This window comes from Cebus imitator, unplaced genomic scaffold, assembly GCF_001604975.1.
Source record: "Cebus imitator isolate Cc_AM_T3 unplaced genomic scaffold, Cebus_imitator-1.0 Scaffold80, whole genome shotgun sequence".
NCBI classification, from domain to species: Eukaryota; Metazoa; Chordata; class Mammalia; order Primates; family Cebidae; genus Cebus; species Cebus imitator.
Window position 1 is genome coordinate 2,891,406 of NW_016107395.1, and position 20,431 is coordinate 2,911,836.

General features: G+C 38.9%; 1 protein-coding gene across 2 annotated transcripts in view; it reads right to left on the bottom strand.

Moving 5' to 3' along the window:
- Positions 1–20,431, bottom strand: part of TMEM267 (transmembrane protein 267) — a 44,757-nt gene that overhangs the window by 7,684 nt on the left and 16,642 nt on the right. Inside the window, exons 2-3 of one of the 2 annotated variants that reach the window (XM_037740183.1) lie at positions 12,001–12,161; positions 5,527–5,912 (exon numbers count right to left, since the gene is read on the bottom strand). In XM_037740183.1, coding sequence (XP_037596111.1) covers positions 5,527–5,841 — 315 coding nt within the window. In that variant the 5' untranslated portion in view covers positions 5,842–5,912; positions 12,001–12,161. The remainder of the gene's footprint in view (positions 1–5,526; positions 5,913–12,000; positions 12,162–20,431) is intronic. The other variant, XM_017533169.2, reaches the window with a different exon arrangement.

The window sequence follows — 20,431 nt, forward strand, 5'->3', positions numbered from 1 at the left end:
AAAAAAAAAAAAAAAAATGATAAAGGGGAGATCATCACTAATTCCTTGTAAATACAAACTACCATCAGAGATTACTACAAACAACTCTATGCACATAAACCAGTAAATCTGGAAGAACTGGATAAATTCCTGGACACTTGCACACTCCCAAGACTAAGCCAGGAAGAAGCTGAAACCCTGAATAGACCAATAACAAGGTCTGAAGTCAGGCAGCAATTAGTAGCCTACCAACCAAAAAAAGTCCAGGTCCAGATGGGTTGACAGCCAAATTCTACCAGACATGCAAAGAGGAGCTGGTACCATTCCTTCTGAAAATATTCCAAACAATACAAAAAGAGGGAATCCTCCCTAACTCTTTCTATGAGACCAACATCATCCTGATACCAAATCCTGGCACAGACACAACTAAAAAAGAAAGCTAAAGGCAAATTTCCATGATGAACATTGATGCAAAAGTCTTCAATAAAATACTGGCAAATTGATTGCAACAGCACATCAAAAAGCTTATCCATCATGACCAAGTAGGCTTCATCCCAGGGATGCAAGGCTGGTTCAACATACACAAGTCTATTAATGTAATCCACCACATAAACAGAACCAAAGACAAAAAAACCACATGATTATCTCAATAGATGTAGAGAAGGCCTTTTAAAAATTCAGCAGCCCCTTATGCTAAAAACTCTCAATAAACTAGGTATCAAAGGAACATATCTCAAAATAATAAAAGCTATTTATGACAAATCTACAGCCAATATCATACTGAATGGGCAAAAACTGGAAGCACTCCCTTTGAAATCTGGCACTAGACAAAGATGCCCTCTATCACCACTCCTATTGAATATAGTATTGGAAGTTCTAGCTAGAACAATTAGGCAAGAAAAAAAAAAATAAAGGGTATTCAATTAGGAAAAGAGGAAGTCGAATTGTCTCTATTTGAAGTCTACATGATTGTATATTTAGACAGCCCTATCATCTCAGCCCAAAATCTCCTGAAACTGATAAGCAACTTCAGCAAAGTCTCAGGATACAAAATCAATGTGCAGAAATCACAAGCGTTTCTATACACCAATAATGGACTAACAGAGAGCCAAATCAAGAGCAAACTCCCATTCACAATTGCTACAAAGAGAATAAAATACCTAGGAATACAACTAACAAAGGATGTAAAGGACCTCTTCAAGGAGAACCACAAACCACTGCTTAACAAAATAAGAGGACACAAACAAATGGTGAAAAATTCCATGCTCCTGGTTAGGAAAAATCAATATTTTGAAAATGGCCATACTGCCCAAAGTAATTTATAGATTCAACACTATCCCCATCAAGCTACCAATGACCTTCTTCACAGAGTGGGAAAAAACCACCTTAAACTTCATATGGAACCAAAAGAGAGCCTGCATAGTCAAGACAATCCTAAGCAAAAATAACAAAGCTGGAGGCATCACGCGACCTGATTTCAAACTATACTACAAAGCTACAGTAATCAAAACAGCATGGTACTGGTACCAAAACAGAGATAAAGACAAATGGAACAGAACAGAGGCATTGGAGCCAATGCCACACATCTATAACCATCTGATCTTTGAGAAACCTGACAAAAACAAGCAATGGGGAAAGGAGTCCCTGTTTAATAAATCATGTTGGGAAAACTGGCTAGCAGTGTGCAGAAAGCAGAAACTGGACCCCTTCCTGACACCTTACACTAATATTAACTCCAGATGGGTTAAAGACTTAAACCTAAGGCCTAACACCGTAAAAACCCTAGAAGAAAACCTAGGCAAAGCCATTCAGGACTTAGGCATAGGGAAGGACTTCATGACTAAAACACCAAAAGCATTGGCAACAAAAGCCAAAATAGACAAATGAGACCTAATTAAACTCCAGAGCTTCTGTACAGCAAAAGAAATAATCACTAGAGTGAATTGGCAACCAACAGAATGGGAAAAAATTTTTGCAGTCTACCCATCTGATAAAGGGCTAATATCCAGAATCTACAAAGAACTAAAACAGATTTACAAGAAAAAAGCAAAGAAACCCATCCAAAAGTGGGCAAAGGATATGAACAGACACTTTTCAAAAGAAGACATATATGAGGCCAACAAACATATGAAAAAATGCTCATCATCACTGATTATTAGAGAAATGCAAATCAAAACTATTGAGATACCATCTCATGCCAGTTAGAATGGTGATCTTTAAAAAATCTGGAGACAACAGATGCTGGAGAGGATGTGGAGAAATAGGAACACTTTTACACTGTTGGTGGGAGTGTAAACTAGTTCAACCATTATGGCACTTCCTCAAGGACCTGGAAATAGAAATTCCATTTGACCCAGCAATCCCATTACTGGGTATATACCCAAAAGATTATAAATCATTCTATTATAAAGACACATGCACACATATGTTCATAGCGGCACTGTTTACAATAGCAAAGACCTGGAACCAACCCAAATGTCCACTGACGATGGACTGGACAAGGAAAATGTGGCACATATACACCATGGAATACTACGCAGCCACAAAAAACGATGAGTTCATGTCCTTTGTAGGGACATGGATGAACCTGGAAACCATCATTCTCAGCAAACTGACACAAGAACAGAAAATCAAACACTGCATGTTCTCACTCATAGGCGGGTGTTGAACAATGAGAACACATGGACACAGGGAGGGGAGCATCACACACTAGGGTCTGTTGGGCGGGCCATGGGAGAGACAGGGTGGGGTGCAGAGGTTGGGGAGGGATAACATAGGGAGAAATGCCAGATGTAGGTGACCGGGGGATGGAGGCAGCAAACCACATTGCCATGTGTGTACCCATGCAGCAATCCTGCATGATCTGCACATGTACCCCAGAACCTAAAATACAATTAAAAAAACAAACAAACCCCAATAGTGCTTCTAAATGAATTAAGGGATAAATACACTGTGCAGCCTGAATACCTTTTAAAATTATAAAAGAATAAATTCTAGATGAATACATTTATGAATTACATATTTTATAATGCTTCATAGCTTATCCCAATCTCTAACATTTATTGTTAATATTTACCAGGCCATGTCACTTATCATGCCTACTTAATCCTCACAACAGCCCCACAAGGTAAGTAATGTTATAATGCACATATTATAGATGAAGAAATTAAAACTTAAAGAAAAGGGAACATAATTAAACTATGGAGCTTCTGCACAGCAAAAGAAATAATCAAAAGATTAAACGGACAACCTACAGAATGGAAGAAAATAAGGGCTCATTTGACAAAGGGCTCATATCCAGAACCTACAAAAACCCCAAACAACTCAACAAGAAAAAAACAACCCCATTAAAAAGTGGGCAAAGTACATGAACATATATTTTTCAAAAGAAGACATACAAGCAGCCAGCAAACATGAAAAAATACTCCACATCACTAATAATCATAGAAATGCAAATTAAAACCAGAATGAGATGCCATCGCACACCATCAGAATGCTTATTATTAAAAAGTCAAAAACCATCAGATGTTGGCAAAGATGCAAAGAAAAGGGAACACTTATACATCGTTGGTGGGAATACAAATTAGTATTACCTCTGTGGAAAACAGTATGGAGATTTCTCAAAGAACTAAAAATAGGACTACCTTTTTATCCAGCAATCCCACTACTGAATATCTTCCAAAAGCAAAAGAAGTTATTATATAAAAGAAATAATTGCTGGGCACAGTGGCTTATGCCTGTATTCCCAGCACTTTGGGAGGTTGAGGTGGGAGGATCACTTGAGCCCAAGAGTTTGAGACCAGTTTGGGCAACATAGGGAGACTCTGCCTCTACAAATAATTTTTTAAAATTTAGCCTGGCATGGTGGTGTGTGATTATGGTCCCAGATACTCAGGAGGCTAAGGTGGGAGGATAGCGTGAGCCCAAGGGGTTGATGCTGCAGTAAGCCATGATCACACCATTGCATTCCAGCCTGGGCAACAGAGTAAGACCCTCTCTCAAAAAAAATCATTATATAAAAAAGACACCTGCACTCGTATGATTATCACAGCACTATACACAATAGCAAAGTCATGGAATCAATCTAAATGTCCATCAGTGGATGATTGGATTAATATGTGGGATATAGTTACACCATGGAATACTACTTGGCCATAAAAAATAATAAAATCATGTATTTTACAGCAACATTAATGGAACTGGAGGCCATCCTTAGTGAAATCATGCAGTAACAGAAAGAAAAAAAACACATGTTCTCACTTGTAAGTGGGAGCTAAACAATGGGTACACATGGACATACAGAGTAGAACAGTAGACATTGGAGACTCCAAGAGGTAGGAGGGTGAGAGGGCGTGAGAGATAAAATACTATTTGGTGCGATGTACAGTATTTGAGTGATGGGTACACTAAAAGCTCAGACTTCACCACTATGCAATATATACACGTAATACAACTGTGCTTGTAGCCCTAAATCCATTTAAAAAAAAAAAAGAAAGAAAGAAACTTAAGAAAAGTACTCCGCTAACACCAAACAACCAGGATTCAAACTCGTCTTCTCATTTCAATCTTAAACAAAATGCTATGCTAACTCTACTTAAAGTAAAAAAGTTTATCTTTAATTGCAATTACTGATTCTTTATTAAGTTTCTAAGTAAGTGAAACCATTTCTGAGAAATGCCTGGTACTTGACATATAATAGGAAAATGAAAATTTCTCATTCATTCCACAAACATTTCCTGAATATCTACTAGGTAAGCCAGGCATTGTTCTAGGCCAGGGGTGAATGAAACAAAGTGCTTGCTCTATGAGTTTAGATTTCTTTTCTGAAATGTTTATGATTATAAACACATAAAAAGTAGGCAAATCTTACAACATTTAGAAAATATTATTTGAACCCACATTTTAAGTTAGTTCATTTGTGAACTATATAACTAAACTCCTGAATGCCTCAGTGAAATTCCTCAATTTCTTCACAAGGGACTGTGTTCTAGCTAGTCCACTGAAATACATGACTTTGGCCCCAAAAGGGACTGGAGGAATTAATCTGTTCAAGTCATTCCTCAGGACTGGGAATCATCTTAAAGCTATTCAACTTTTATGGAGTACTTAGGAGTTGCATACTAACTGTAAAACATAAAGAATAAGGGAGAAATGTTAGGTGTGCTCCTGAAGAAGGTAGACTGATACAAAAAGAAATAGGACAGCCTTGAGAATGACCCTTGTTAATTTAAGCTGGTTTGCTAATACTTTCTTCAAGACTTGGCTAAAAACATCTTCTGTAAGCCAGCACTGAACTCCTTAGGTATGTTTAGTGGGTCATTGCTCTTTGTGAACCCATAGCAGTTTGTGATGGCAAATAATTTGATTAGCAGCATGTCTGTGTGTAGCTTTAGGGAAGTACTTAGTGATTAAAAAAAAAAAAAAGGTTAAATGAATGTGCTTTCCTATTTTAAGACAAATCCTCTCTAGCCCTAAATTATGCTATAAAGATCAGCAAAATAGTCTAAGGAAACTAAAGACCAGAAAAATTAAACCTATGCTTTTTACCTTTAAAGATAGGGATCCAGCTAGAAAAAAGTGGTCGACATCAATAGCAGATGCTAAAAATCCAGCTAAAATGATTTCTCCGAAGTCAGTCTTCTTCTTGATTCCAATGACTACTGCCCATGACCACATGCCAATCACACAATGTACTGCATTATCTGAGAGAGCGCGAAGCCAGTCATTTTGCTGAATTGTGGAAAACTGAAGAAGTCTGTCAGCCACAAGGCAAAATACCCCCAGACCAAGGCTGGAAATAAGAGATTCAGTGCTACAAGTCTGCAGTAAAGCATGGGTCTTTTCAGTCTCAGATGCCATCATAAACAATATGTTAGTATAGACTAACAGCCATCAGGAATGAACAGTCTATTCTTCTTTATATTTCCAGCACCCTAAAGGAGAAAGTAGAGAAAAATGTGAATGAAGATTATGGACTGCCATATAATGTTTAAACAAAACAGTATCAACAATAATTGTACAAATATAAAACCAAGATGTAAATACTGTCGTTTCTTACATGTTATATATAATATGCCACATAGCTCAAGGAGAATAGTATTTTTAGGTACAACAGGGTACATGGTATGCATCAAGGAGAATTTTAGAAAGCCCACCAACTGCAATCTCTTGCTTTAAGGTCATCAAATAGTTCTATCTCTCAGCTGTGTGTACTACAGGGTGGTGAATATCCATTGGGTTTGTGTATCCAACAACTACTTTCCATACATCTGACAACAGTAACCCCTTCCTTTGGGAAAACTTTCTCACATTAAACTTCAGAATTCACCAATTAGAGTTTTCAATTTCCCTAATAATGGTGATAAATTTACTAATGAAAGTAGCCAATCAGACTCCTTTCCAAAATTTTTCTTAGTGGAGTTGGTGGAGAAAGTTCCTCTTCATCTTGAAGGCCATGGGCTCCACTACATGAAAAACCATAGGAAAATAAAATCCCAGAGACAGAAAGGAGAAAGGCTAATAGAATCATGAAGACAGTGAGTACTTATATCCAATGCCTAAAGGTTCTCAGAGCTACCCTAGATCTTGCAGCTCACCCTCCATTTCTATGAGCTACCCTAGCATTTTCCCAATAAATCCCCTTTTAATTTCTGTTGCCTTGAACCAAATAACCTTAGCTGATATAAAAATGCAATCATAATTCCATGCTGAGTTCTCACCTGGCACAGAATATTGACTTTATTTACCTAGCTAGAAAGTATTTGTCTACCCCAGTCTCTTGAGTAGCTGGAGACATAGGTGTGTGTCACCACACCTAATTTTTTTTTTTTCTTAAAAGAGACAGGGTCTCCTTATCTCTAGGGAGGCCTCAAACTCCTGGCTGGTCTTGAACTCCTGGCCTCAAGTGATCCTTGGCTTCCAAAAGTGCTGGGATTACAGGTATGTGCCACCATGCCCAGCCTGGTCAATTAATTTTTGATAAAGGTATAAAGATACATCAGTGATGGAAAAATATTCTCTACTGCAACAAAGATGACTATGTTGGTGTTTGAATTGCCTCTTGGGAAGGGTTGCAGATTTTATAGTGCAGCACAATGCCTTGTGCTTCCATGGATGAGAAGACACACATGTTAAGTTTGTGGCCCTCCAGCATTTACTATTTTCATCTTTAAAGCATGCTTAGAAGGAAAAGCTTACCAAAAGTATATTTTGACATTTAGTTTTCCAATAACTATAATCTTGCCCATAGTATTTACCTCATTTTTGTGTGTTTTGCTGTGGGTAAGCTTTATAAGATAAATGTCTATACATGTTTCTAATGTTTAAAGAGTAATCAACAAAATCTGCCAGGGAGTCCCTCTGGAACCATATAAAGTTCCTGACTTTGAATGAGTCAGAAGTGTTTGTCCACATGGCAAATGATCCATGTTAAATGTAAATACATTTTAGTGTTAACGTCTGTTCTTATAAGCAGGTATATTATGATGAAACATGTACCAATTCTGTCATCACTGTGATCTTTAAAAATCTGCATTTAACAATCTAATTGAGGCCAATTGTGGTGGCTCATGCCTGTAATTCCAGCACTTTGGGAGGCCAAGGTGGGCAGATCATTTGAGGTCAGGAGTTCAAGACAAGCCTGGCCATGGTGAAACCCCGTCTCTACTAAAAATACAAAAATTAGCCAGGTGTGGTGGCACACAACTGCAATCCCAGCTACTCGGGAAGCTGAGGCACAAGAATTGCTTGAACCTGGGAGGAGTTTGCAGTGGGCTGAGATGGCACCACTGTACTCTAGCTTGCGTGACAGAGCAAGATTCTGTCTCAAGAAAAAAACAAAAACCTAAAACCAAAACAAACAAACAAAAAATCTAATTGAAGAACTAAGTTGATTTATTATTTGCCATAAACCAAGCAAAAGTAAATATAATAATTTCAAAAGATTTATAAACAAATTTGAGGTATGGATAAATCTTTCACATATTTTTTTATTGCTCTTTAGTAAAGAAAGGCACAAAAAACAAAATATCCAGCTCTCTTGTGTTATCTCAGCGTGGTGACTGCAGAAAATCAACAATGCTTGCCTGTGTAAATTTATGTCTTACTGTCAAAGCTTCATTCTTGACTGCATGTTGAAAACATGATTAAAATTAACAGAGAAGATAAAATAAGTATTTGAGATTTTTTTCAATAACATTGAACTTCTGCCAGTTTTCTCTGTCTGCTACTCTAGGCTTGACAGCCTCATCAATCATTTGCTCGTGCCTGGACTAAAAAGTGCACTTGCTGACACCAAGGCATGTTGGAATTTTCTTAATTCTCTTTCAGTGAATGGAAAAAAAAAATACTTCCAAAAATATCCCACACATGAAAACGGAGGGGAGCCTTAAATAAAAATTCCCTTTGTACCACAGACACTTTTTGGAATGCGATTAATTGCCAACATATTATTGAATGAATGTTGTAACCAAGAAATTAAGATTGTGTGAGTGGAAATATATTCTTAACCGTGGCTGCTAAACTTGTATAGCAAAGGTTTCTGATAGTTTGTATTCATCTCATGTGAATAATAAATACTTTACCAGGCTGGGTGCGGTGGCTCAAACCCTGTAATATCAGCACTTTGGGAGGCTGAGGTGGATTGCTCACGAGGTCAGGAGATCAAGACCATCCTGGCCAACACAGTGAAAGCCCATCTCCACTAAAATATGAAAAATTAGCCAGGTGTGATGGTGAGTGCCTGTAGTCCCAGCTACTTGGAAGGTTGAGGCAAGGGATCGCTTGAACCCAGGAGGCGGAGGCTGCAGTGAGCCGAGATTGTGCCACTGCATTCCAGCCTGGCGACAGAGCAAGACTCCGTCTCTTTACCTTAAAAAAATAGTAACATTATTTTGGAAAAACAGTTTTCCAATTTCTCAGAAAGTTAAACGTACTCTTACCATATAACCCAGTCATTCCACATGTAGGTATTTTCCCATAGGCATTGCGTGCAAAAAGGCTTACACATGAATGTTCATAGCAACTTTATCTGAATTCATTCCAAGATGGAAATGTCTATAACATGTAAATAAACAAAAGGTGGACTAAAAAGGAACATATGACACACATAAAAACATGAATGAATCTTGATTATAGTAAGTGAAAGAAGCCAAACAAACAAAAAGTACACAGTTAAAACCCATAGAACTGTACAACACAAAGGATGAACCCTAATGTCAAGTATGGACTTCAGTCAATAATAACATATCAATATTTGTTCATTACTCGTAACAAATATACCACACTATTGCAAATGTTAATAATGGGGATTATGCAGGGCAAAGAGCATCTATGGGAATTCTCTATAATATTGGCTCGATTTTTCTGTAAACCTACAACTGCTGTTTAGGTTTATGTATTAGCCTGTTCTTGAATAGAACTATTTGAGACTGGGTAATTTATTTAAAAAAAAAAAAAAAAAGGTTTAATTGGCTCATGGTTCCACAGGCTGTATAGGAAGCATGGCTGACGAGGCCTCAGAAACTTACAATCATAGTAGAAGGTGAAGAGGAAGGAGTCACGTCTTACATGGCTGGAGTAGAAGAGCAAAGTGGAAGGTGCTACACACTTTAAACAGCCATATCTTGTGAGAACTCACTCACTTTACTATCATGAGAACAACTAGGGGGAAAACTGCCCCCATGACCCAGTCACCTCCTACCAGGCCCCCTCCTCCAATACTGGGGATTACAATTTGACATGGATTTGGGTGAGGACACAAATCCAAACCATATCAGTTTATGAAGTTTATTAATTTCAAAAACTTACAAAAACTTAAAGTCCATTTATTTTTAAAAAATTAAATAAATGAAGTAATCACCAGAAAATATAAATTTAGGTGACAGGCATACTGCAGTTCATTATGTTGTACTCTACTTTTCTGTATGCTTGAAATTTTCATTTAGGAATGTTTTTATTAAACTTATTTATTTTTGGAACAGGGTCTTACTGTGTTGCCCAGACTGGAGTGAAGTGGCTTGATTTTGGCTCACTGCAACCTCAACATCCTAGGCTCAGGTGATCCTCCTACCTCACCTCCTGAGTATCTGGGACTACAGGCATGAGCCATCATCCCTGGCTATATGTTTCCATTTTTATTTATTTAATGAAAAAATTCTTTCTTTATTTTTTGAGACAGGGTCTTGCTCTGTGTCCAGGCTGGAGGGCACTGGTGTGAATATGGCTCACTGCAGCATCTACCTCCTGGGCTCATGAGATCCTCCTGCCTCAGCCTCCTGAGTAGATGGAACCACAGTCAGAGTTGACCATGTCTGGCTAATTTTTTTGTAGAGATGGGATTTCGCCATGTGACCCAGGCTGGTCTGGAACCCCTGGCCTCAAGCAATCTTCCTACCTCAGCCTCCCAAAGTACTGGGATTACAGGTGTGAGCCATTATACCTGGCCTAGAAATATGTTTTTAAAAAGAGTATACAGTATAATTCTACTTGCTTAAAATTCTACAAAATACAAACTATAGTGACAGAAAGCAGATCCATAATTTCCTGGAGACAGTAGAGGCAGGAATAATTAAAAAGGAGCATAAGAAAACTTTGGTAAGGGACACATATGTTCATTATCTTGATTGTGGTGATAGTTTAATGGTTTGCAGCTTCATACATATGTCAAAACATATCAAACTGTATCTTTTAAACATATACAGTTAATTACATGTCAATTATACTCCAACAAAGATGTTAAAAAGTTAGGAAGGTACACTTTATTGATTATAAAACAGCAGGCTTTTGTAAAAAAGGAGAAATATAAAAACAAGAAACTATGGAAATGAAAAAGTTGATTACTCAAATAAAATCTCAATGCAAAGACTACTATGCACTGAAGCAATGCATAGTAGCATGAATATTTCAAACATCAAAATTAGTAAATGAGAACATTTGTAAAGAGTTTTTCCAAAGCTTAAGGGGAAAATATAAGACAAAGAGTTGGGCATTGAAAAAATTTTTCCAAAAATAAAGAGAAAACCTTTAGAGTTTCTGTGTCAAAAAAAAAGTTATCTTCAAAAGAGAATGTGATTATCATCAACCTTAAATGTCAGAATATTGCGAGGTAACATTTACAGAAAACTAAGAGAAAAAGATCATAGACTATAGCTTTCTACACATAGCTAAATTCTGGCACCTATGTGGCAACTGTGAATTTTAAAAGTTTTGCCTCAGAAATTTTACACCCATGTATGATTTTACGGGGTAGGGGAAACTGAGGAGTAGAACTTCTCAATCTCTAGCAGGAAGGGAGACAAATAAAAAAAATTGATCAATACAGCAAGACAGAAAAGAAAAAAAAAGAAAACCTTACTTCCCCCCAGCTCACCCCAACTCTGCAAAAAGCAATAGGGACAAAATAAAATACAAATACCACAACAAATGTGAATGTGTTAAATTTCTCTAAAAGGAGACAAACATCATCAGATTGGGATGAAAGAAAACATCACTAAGTTATTGTTCAAAACAAAACACCTCAAACAAAAAGTCTTAACAATATAGAAAATAAAGAGATAAGAAAATGCATGTTTAAGAAATACAAACAAAATGAAGTAGCAATGGTAATGTTAACAGCAAACAGATAATTCAAGGTAAAAATGATCAATTAGAATTGAAAAGGATAAAATATTCATATCACCATAAAGTTCTATGGGGTAAGAGGATGCTTACATGTCAAACTACATAGCAGTAAAAAATTAAATCAAGTAGTCAAAAAAGGCATAATCTGAATAATATGATTTATAAATTTTATTTCATACTCAGGTGTACAACTTCATATGCTATCAAGCAGTGGTCCCAATCCTTTTTGGCACCAGGGACTGGTTTTGTGGAAGACAATTTTTCCATGGACTGGGGAGGGGGATGGTTTTGGGATAATTCAAGTGCATTACATTTATTGTGCACTTTATTATTATTACATTGTAATACATAATTAAATAATTATACAACTCACCATAATGTAGAATCAGTGGGAGCCCTTACCTTGTTTTCCTGCATCTAGACAGTCCCATCTTTGGATGGTGGGAGACAGTGACAGATCATCAGGCATAAGATTCTCATAAGAAGCACACAACCTAGATCCCTTGCATGCACAGTTCACAATAGGGTTCACTCTCCAATGAGAAACTAATGCTGCCACCGATCTGAAAAGAGGGGGAGCTCAGGTGGTAATGTGAGTTATGGGGAATGGTTGTAAATACATACAAAGCTTCACTTGCTAGCCTGCCGCTCACCTCCTGCTGTGTGGCCTGGATCCTAAGGGGCCACTGATCTGTACTGGTCCATGACCCAGGGATGAGGACTTCTGCTATAAACAGTACACATTCTTTTCAAATGTTCACAGAAGCCTCATAAAGTTAACCACATATTTGAATTAGGGAGGCAGAACCAAATAGCAGAATAGAAGGCTCCACTGATCATCCCCCAACACAAGTTAACAACTATCTACACAGAAAAAAACAAAAAACAAAAAACAAAAAAACCACCTTCATAAGAACCAAAAATCAGGTGAGAATAATAGTATCTGGTTTTAACTTCACATCTCTGAAAGAGAGACAGAAGAGATTTTTTTAAAAAAATAAGAGTCCTGAATCATGGTCGCCACCCCTCCCCTACACCTCAGAAGTGGCAGAGTGTGGCAGAGAATATCTCTGGGCACTGAGGGAGGGAGAACACAGCAGTTGTGAGGCACTGAATTCAGTGCTATCCTGTTAGAGCAGAAAGGAAAACCAGACTAAACTCAGCTGACACCCACCTACAGAGGGATCATTTAAATTAGCCCAAGCCAGAGGGGAAATGCCCATTCCATTGGTCCAAATTTGAGCCTCTGCAAGCCTTGCTACTGAGGGTTACAGTGCCCTCTGTCTCAAAGTAAATTTGAAAGGCAGTGTAGGACATAAGGACTGCAACCCTTAGGTGAGTCCCAGAGCTGAACTAGACCCAGAGACAATGGACTGGGTGGGCATATGACATATTGAGACACCATATGGGGTAGCCAAAGGCGTGCTGGCACCGCCCTCACGTAACTACATGCTGCACATCTTGAGGCTTCAAAAAAGACTTCTTTTTGCTTGAGGAGGATATCAGCTCAACCACAGCAAAACAGGACACCGGTCAGAGTCATAAGGTCCCCATTCCCGGTCCTAGTCCCCAGCTGTCATTTCTAGACATACTCACAGCCAGAAGGAAACCTGCTGCCTTGAAGGAAAGGACCCAGAACTGGCAGCATTCATCACCTGGACCCTGAATAACCAGCAGTGATACCCAGGTACAACATCAAGGATCAAGGGCCTTGGGTGAGCCTCTGAGACTTGCTGGCTTCAGGTGAGACTCAGCAAATTATCAGCTGTGGTGGCTATGGGAAAAACTCCTTCTGCTTAAGAAAAGCAGAGGCAAAAGTAAAGGGGACTTTCTCTTTCATGTTAGGTACCAGCACAGCCGTAAGAGGATAGAGCACCAAGCAGGCTCTTGGGGTCCCTGATTCCAGGATTTCACTCTTGGATGACATTTCTGGACCTTCCCTGGGCCAAAGAGGAGCCCACTGCCTTAAAGGGTGAGTCCCAGAATAGGCAGCATCCATCACAAGCTGACTTAAGAGACCTTGTCACTTAAGGGACATCAGCAGTATTCTGTTAGTAGTACTCTTTGTGACCTGGAGTGGTGGTGTCTATGGAGTCAGGATCTTTGCCTTTGGAAAGGTGAGAGAAAAGTGGGAAGGATTGCATCTTGTGGTTTGAGTGCTAGCTAAACTGCAGTGAAACAGAATGCCAGGTAGATGTCTAAGGTTTTGACTCTAGTCCCTGACTCCCAGATGGCAGCTCTAGACCCACCCAGGGTCTGGGGAACTTCACTGCCCTGAAAGGAAGGACACAGATGTGCCTGGCTTTGCTACTGGCTGGCTGTAGAGTCCCAGGGACTAGAGCAAATACAGGCAGTAGCCAGGAAGTGATTATAGCAGGCATTTGGTGAGACCCAGTGCCATGCTGGGTTCAGGTCTCACCCAGCACAGTCATAGTAGTGATGGCCACAGGGGTGCTTGGAATACTCCACCCTAGCTTTAGGTGGCTCAGAACACAGAGAGAGACTCTTTGTTTGAGAAAAAGTAAAGGAAGAGAACAAGGGTCCTTGCCTGGTAATCCAGAGAATTCTCCCAGATCTTGTCCATGACCACCAAGGCAGTACCTCTATGAGTTTGCAAGACACAGCACTACTGGACTTAGGGTGCCTCCTAAAGCAGATATAGCTTAGATTATAACACCCACGTCCTTTCAAATATCTGGAAAATCTTCCCAAGAAGGATGGGTACAAATAAGCCCAGACAATGAAGACTACAGTAAATACCTAAGTCTTCAATGCCCAGACACTGAAGAACATCTACTAGTATCAACACCATCCAGGAAAACATGACCTCACCAAATGAACGAAATAAGGCACCAGAGACCAATCTTGGAAAACAGAGATATGTGACTTTTCATACAGAGAATTTAAAATAGTTGAGGAAATTCAAAGAAATTCAAGATAACACAGAAAAGAAACCAGAATTCTATCACATCAATTTAACAAAGTGATTGAAATAATTAAAAAGAATCAAGCAGAAATTCTGGAGTTGAAAAATCCAACTGGCATACTGAAGAATACACCATAGTCCTGTTGGATATAGTGAACTCCAAGTTTCTCTTCAAAGAATCAGTATGTCAGTGTTCAGCTCTCTTACTCTTTAATTCTCCATTTTAAAGTTTAACTTCCTTGCAGTTTCAGTAAACAACATTTTCTACCAGTTCTAATTAGTAGTTCATATCTGTTCCCCCAGTCCCCTGCTCTGTCCTGACTCATTACAGTCACCTGCTACAGTCACCTGCTGTGGTCACCTGCTTTGACCTGAGTCACCTCTGGTCACCAGCTCTGACCTGTCCCATAACCGTCTTTCCAGCCAAACTACCCACCCTGTCACTCCACCTTGTACCCCTGCTCTCTTTAAAATAGCTAATTAGAATTAGCTTAGACTGTGTGGTCTGTCTCTAGCCAATAGAGGAATGGGGCTACCTGCATCAGGAATAAGAACCCCTTCCCCACTCTTGTCCATGTGTGCATGCCCCATTGTTCCATCTTTGAGCCGCACCCTTCTATAGAAGTAAATTGCCTTGCTGAGGAAATTTATATTCAAGTGCTGCTTCTTTTGCAGCACCGAAAAAATTTACATATAACAATTGGTGGCCCATACGGGGACCCATTCCCCTCCAGGGGCAGTCTCTGGATCTCTCTTGTGAGGAGGCATGCCTCTGCTGCCTCGTTACAGTGGCCTCATGAGTGAGAAGTCAGGACCCACTTGAGGAGAGGAACAAGCCCGTACCCTCAGCAATGCAGAAAAGAAACTGGCTGGCAACCTGGGGTAAAGGATCCTCACGTACCGCGATGACCATGCAAACCTGAGCACAGACCAAGGAAGGAAATGCCCGGGAGCCGGCAAAGTATTTCCTTGGTGGTTGGGACAGACCAAGGTAAGAGTAGCTGTGGGGGAGTGGTGATTCCTTGGTCAGGATATACCAAAGTAAAAGAAGCTGTGAGGGGGCAGTGAATTATTCTTTGGTCAAGGTGTCTGGGGGAGTTAAAAAAAAAAAAGGCGAGACATTTTTGGTAAGGGAAATTGAGCCTCACCCCCAAAATGGGAAATACGAGTAGGGTAAAGGATAAAAAGGATAAAGCTAGCAACAATATTATTCCCCCTAATAACCCCCTAGGCCTAATGTTAAAATATTAGAAGAATAATGAAGGGACCAAGAACAAGAAAAAGCAGCTGCTGTCCCAGACTCTTCTCCTATCCTTATCGTCTCCCTCCTTATACCTCTGCCTCTTGGAAACTGTCCCAAGAGCCCAGTCACTACCAGCCTGAGTACCCTTCTCTAAAAGGACTTCAACATGAGCTAGAGCAATGTAAAAAAAATATTCACAACTTCCCTTTCCTATCTTCTTAGGGGAAAAAAGAGGTATGATCCTTAGAGCTGCTATGGGAGCCTAGGAACGTGAACACCCCTCCCTAGCCAAAACATTCCTAGAGCATATCAAAAATTTCCCACCCAAGACCCCTTGGTGGGACAATAACAATGCAGCTCACTGAGAAAATACGCAGGAAAATAAGTAGGTCTAGGTCTCAAGGATCCTTTTGGGCAGGGAATGTTAAAACTTCATTTTGTCACTAACAATTGGCCAAATATTAACAAGAAATTACAAAAAAGAGAGAACTAGAAAGATAAACCTGTAAAAAAGCTTCTAAGAGAGAAAAAAAAATCCTACAGGAGAAAGACTGACAGAGAAAACAGGAAATCAGAGAGAGAGAGACAAAGAGTCAATGAGAGGAAAAAAAGGGAGAGATAGAAGTAGTAAAGAGAAAGCAATGTGCCCTATTCCTTTAAAAGCCAGAGTTAATTGAAAACCTAAACTTGATAATTGAAGGTTTTCTCTGTGATGGGTTTCTTAAACCCTGTTATTCACCAGTGTTTTACAGTAATAGATTTAAAAGATGCCTTCTGGGCTTGTCTGTTGCCAGAGGACAGGCAGGACCTATTTGCCTTTGAGTGAGAAAACCCTCACTCTAGTGGAAAATAGCAATACCAATAGACAGTCTTGCCCTAAGGGTTTGCAGAGTCTCCAAATTTATTTAGTCAAATATTAGAACAAGTCATTTAATTAGCAAAGGTAAATGGAAAATTGAACTTAAACGGATTAAAGGCATCATACTCTTGTCTCTGCTGGAGACTAAACAAGAACTTAGAAAATTTTAGGATTAGTCGGATACTGTCATCTATGGATAGACTCTTATGCCCTAAAAACAAAGCCCTTATACAAAAAGCTAATGCAAGACAGGCCAAACTCCCTCATTTGGCAGTACCAGAAATTCAACAGGTGGAAAGGTTAAAACATCTATTAGTTACGCCTCTGTCCTAGCTTTGCCCTCCTTAAGTGGCCATTACATCTTTTTGTCAGCGTAAACAGGGCATAGCCTTGAAAATACTTGCCCAAAGGCACGGAGGCCACTGACAGCCTGTAGCCTTCCTGTTGAAAATCCTTAACCCAGTGGCCCACGGATGGCCCAAATGCATTCAATCTGTGGCAGCAACTGCTTTGCTAATGGAAAAAAGTAAAAACAAAACAAAACTTTTCAAGGAAATCTCTTTGTGAGCATACCTCACCAGGTCAGAACTATCGTTAAGTCAAAAAAAAAAAAAAAAAAAAAAAAAAAAAAAAAAAAAAAAAAAAAAAAAAAAAAAAAAAGAAGAAAAAAGAAAAGGCAAAAAGGTAGCTGACTAACTCAAAAATATTAAAGTATAAGGCTATTCTGTTAGAAAAAAAGAAAAAGAATTTCACATTATCCACTAATAATTCCCTTAACCCAGCAGGTTTAGATGGTTCCTTCTGGGTGATTAAGGGAAAAAGATACAATGGATATTCAGTAATTAATAGGGAAATTCTTATAGACGTAGAACTGTCTAATAATTATCCTAACTTCTAATCTTGTGGCCTTAGGTAGTCTAGTCCACAGACACGAAGAAAGTTTGCTTTGAAAAATAATGGTTATCATCTTAGACAAAAAAAGGGAGAATTTATGTTAAAAAAAATCTTAAATGATAAATTCTTGTCCTAAAATAAATTAACTGGCTGTTTAAAGAAAGGGACGATTACAAGAAGTCATAAAGCTGAGGCATGTCAAAGATTGTCTGTTAAAGTTGTGAAAAATGATACAAAAGGGAATTTATGCAAGAAATGTTGTATAATTTAAAAGTAATTAGGCCTCCAGAACATAAATCTATTGAAGAAACAGTTTATGTGCAAGAAAAGTAAAATATACTTTTGGTTAAAGGATTGTAAGGTGGCATAAGACTGTGGATTTCTACCTACATTAAAAATAAGTTAAAAAAAATTATTTTGAAGGTTTAAGCAAGTTTTAAAATGTTAATTATAAAGGAAATTCTATATGTAAACATATTGGCTAAAGTTAAAGGGAGATCATCCAGTTTTTCTGTGAACTGGACCTTAAAATAAAAGCACAATAGTTTTTTTTTTTTTCCTTTTTAAAGCACTAACCTGCTCTTTAACAAAAATTATATACAGTTAAAAAGAGTTTATACAAATCTTAATGATCAGGCATTAAAAGGAATTTGGTCCCAGCAGCATCAAAGGACCTACTGGGGGCCTCAAGCCAATTGCAATGCAGTCCTCAGAGTTTATGGGTACATAAGGATTTATACCCTGGCCAAACGGGTTAAAGACAGTTGCTTACTATGTAAGAAAATAAACAAACTATAAAAAAATTACCCCATGGGGGAAGGAATCCAGGCTTAAGGCCATTCCAAAGCTGCCTCCAAAGATGCCTCCAATTGATTGTGTGAGGTATTTATTGATTCGGATAATAGGACTAATTTTACTGCATATGTTATTGGGAAATTAGACCAGGTACTGAAAATAACATGGAAATATCGTACTCCTTGGCACCCACCTTCATCAGGACAAGTAGGGAGGCCTATTACCCTGTTAAGAGTCCGAACTGCTCCTCCAAAAGACATTCTACTACTAATCTCTCTGCATTTGAAACAAAAAAATCAGTTTCTCAAAAATTATATACTTGGTTTATCTTCCACTTTCCCTTCCCTCAGAACTAAAGGTCTTTTAGCACAGATACCACCCCTGGAGTTTCCAGCACACAGCCTGGGGATGACGTCCTTGTCAAAGTTGGAGAGAAGGAAAAGCTCAAATCGGCCTGGGAAGTACCTTACCTAGTGTTCCCAACTACTGAAACTGTAGTCCAGACAGCAGAAAAAGGAAGGACCCATCACACCCAAGTCAAGAAGGCGCCCCCACCTTCCAGAGTTATGGGCCATAGTCCCAGGGGAAAACCCTACCAAACTCAAGCTAAGAAAAATTTAACTCTCTTTCATCTATTCTATTACTCCTTCTTTCCTCACTCTATTGCTGACTACCTAGTTATTAATGTAACCAAATCAATTTCACTTCAAACTATTATATTTGATGATTGCCTTGTTATATACCCTGTGGAGACTTGCCAAGTCAGAGGCAACTCTCCACTTCAGAAAAGTATCTTTATCCTTCCTAACTTTACTCAGACAAAAAAAAAAATCTGTTAACTGGAGCAAGTTAGTTTCAGAAGAGTTTGACAAAGACTCCAGTATAAACTGGAAATCTTGTCCTCCTAGAACAGAGCTTCTCTGCCAAAGCTGGTCCAGTGCTCTATAAAGTACTGAAGACAAAGTATGGACCACCTCAACTGGTACTTGCAGTTTCTTAAAACCATATATTCATTTTACTAAAGGAGTTACCCCTCCCCATTGTCAGACAGATTACCATCTCTGCTTCCCAAAGTTCTTCCCCTTCATTAAGCCATTTCTATAGTATAGGCACAAAAGTCTCAGGGAGAGACCCCACAGAATCCTTTAAAATGTGCTTCATTGCCTCCTCACCTCCTGCACCGTCTTCTCCATCTTTTAACCTCTCTGTTAACCAAACCTTCTCTCATTATCTACCCAATGATAAAACCAAAGTAGTTGTTGTAGAGGTTAAAGATTTAAAACAAACTATAGCAACTGAAACAGGCAGGGTATCAGAATGCAAATTGTTGGCTGGAATGGATTAGATATTTTGTTTGCATGCTAAACGAGTGACTGTTACACTTGTGCAACAGGCAGGCCACAGGCCCAGATTTCCCCTTTCCACTCGGGTGTTCCTCTCACAGATCAGGCACAGCTTTATGGTAGCTCTCTTCCTGAACTCCACAGTCTGGGGCAATAAGTCATGCAAGACTTTCGCACTGTTAAGAGCCCTGCGGGTCAGCCCCCGAGGACCATCCGGCCTCCAGCCCCCAATGTTAACTTCACCTTGTGCCTTTCATGCAGGGGGAAAAGTTGGCATTCCTTTAAGACCTAACAGGGGCTGTGAAACCAAGTCTTTTCAAGAGCTTACCAATCAATCTGCCCTTGTTCATCCCCAAGCAAATGTGTGATGGTATTACAGGGAACTATTGCTGGGTACTCTGCCAAGTAATTAGAGCAGCACTGTGTTCTAGTCCAACTGGCCACTCCTTTTCACCCTAGCATTCCATCAACACGATAAAAAAAGAAAAAGAAAAAAAAATCATAAAAAAAGAAATGCCTCACATGGGTTCTTTAACCCCCATGTTTATATAAACACTACTGGAGTTATCAAATACATTTAAAGCCTGAGATCAAATAGCTGCTGGATTTAAGTCAATATTTTTGAAGGTGACAATTAATAAATCTGTAACTTAAATAAATTACATCTATTATGATCAGCAGTGGTTTATTAATTACATCAGGGATGCTGTCAAAGGGATAGCAGAACAACTAAGCCAAGACATGTTAAGGAAATTTGAAGAGAAAAAAAAAAA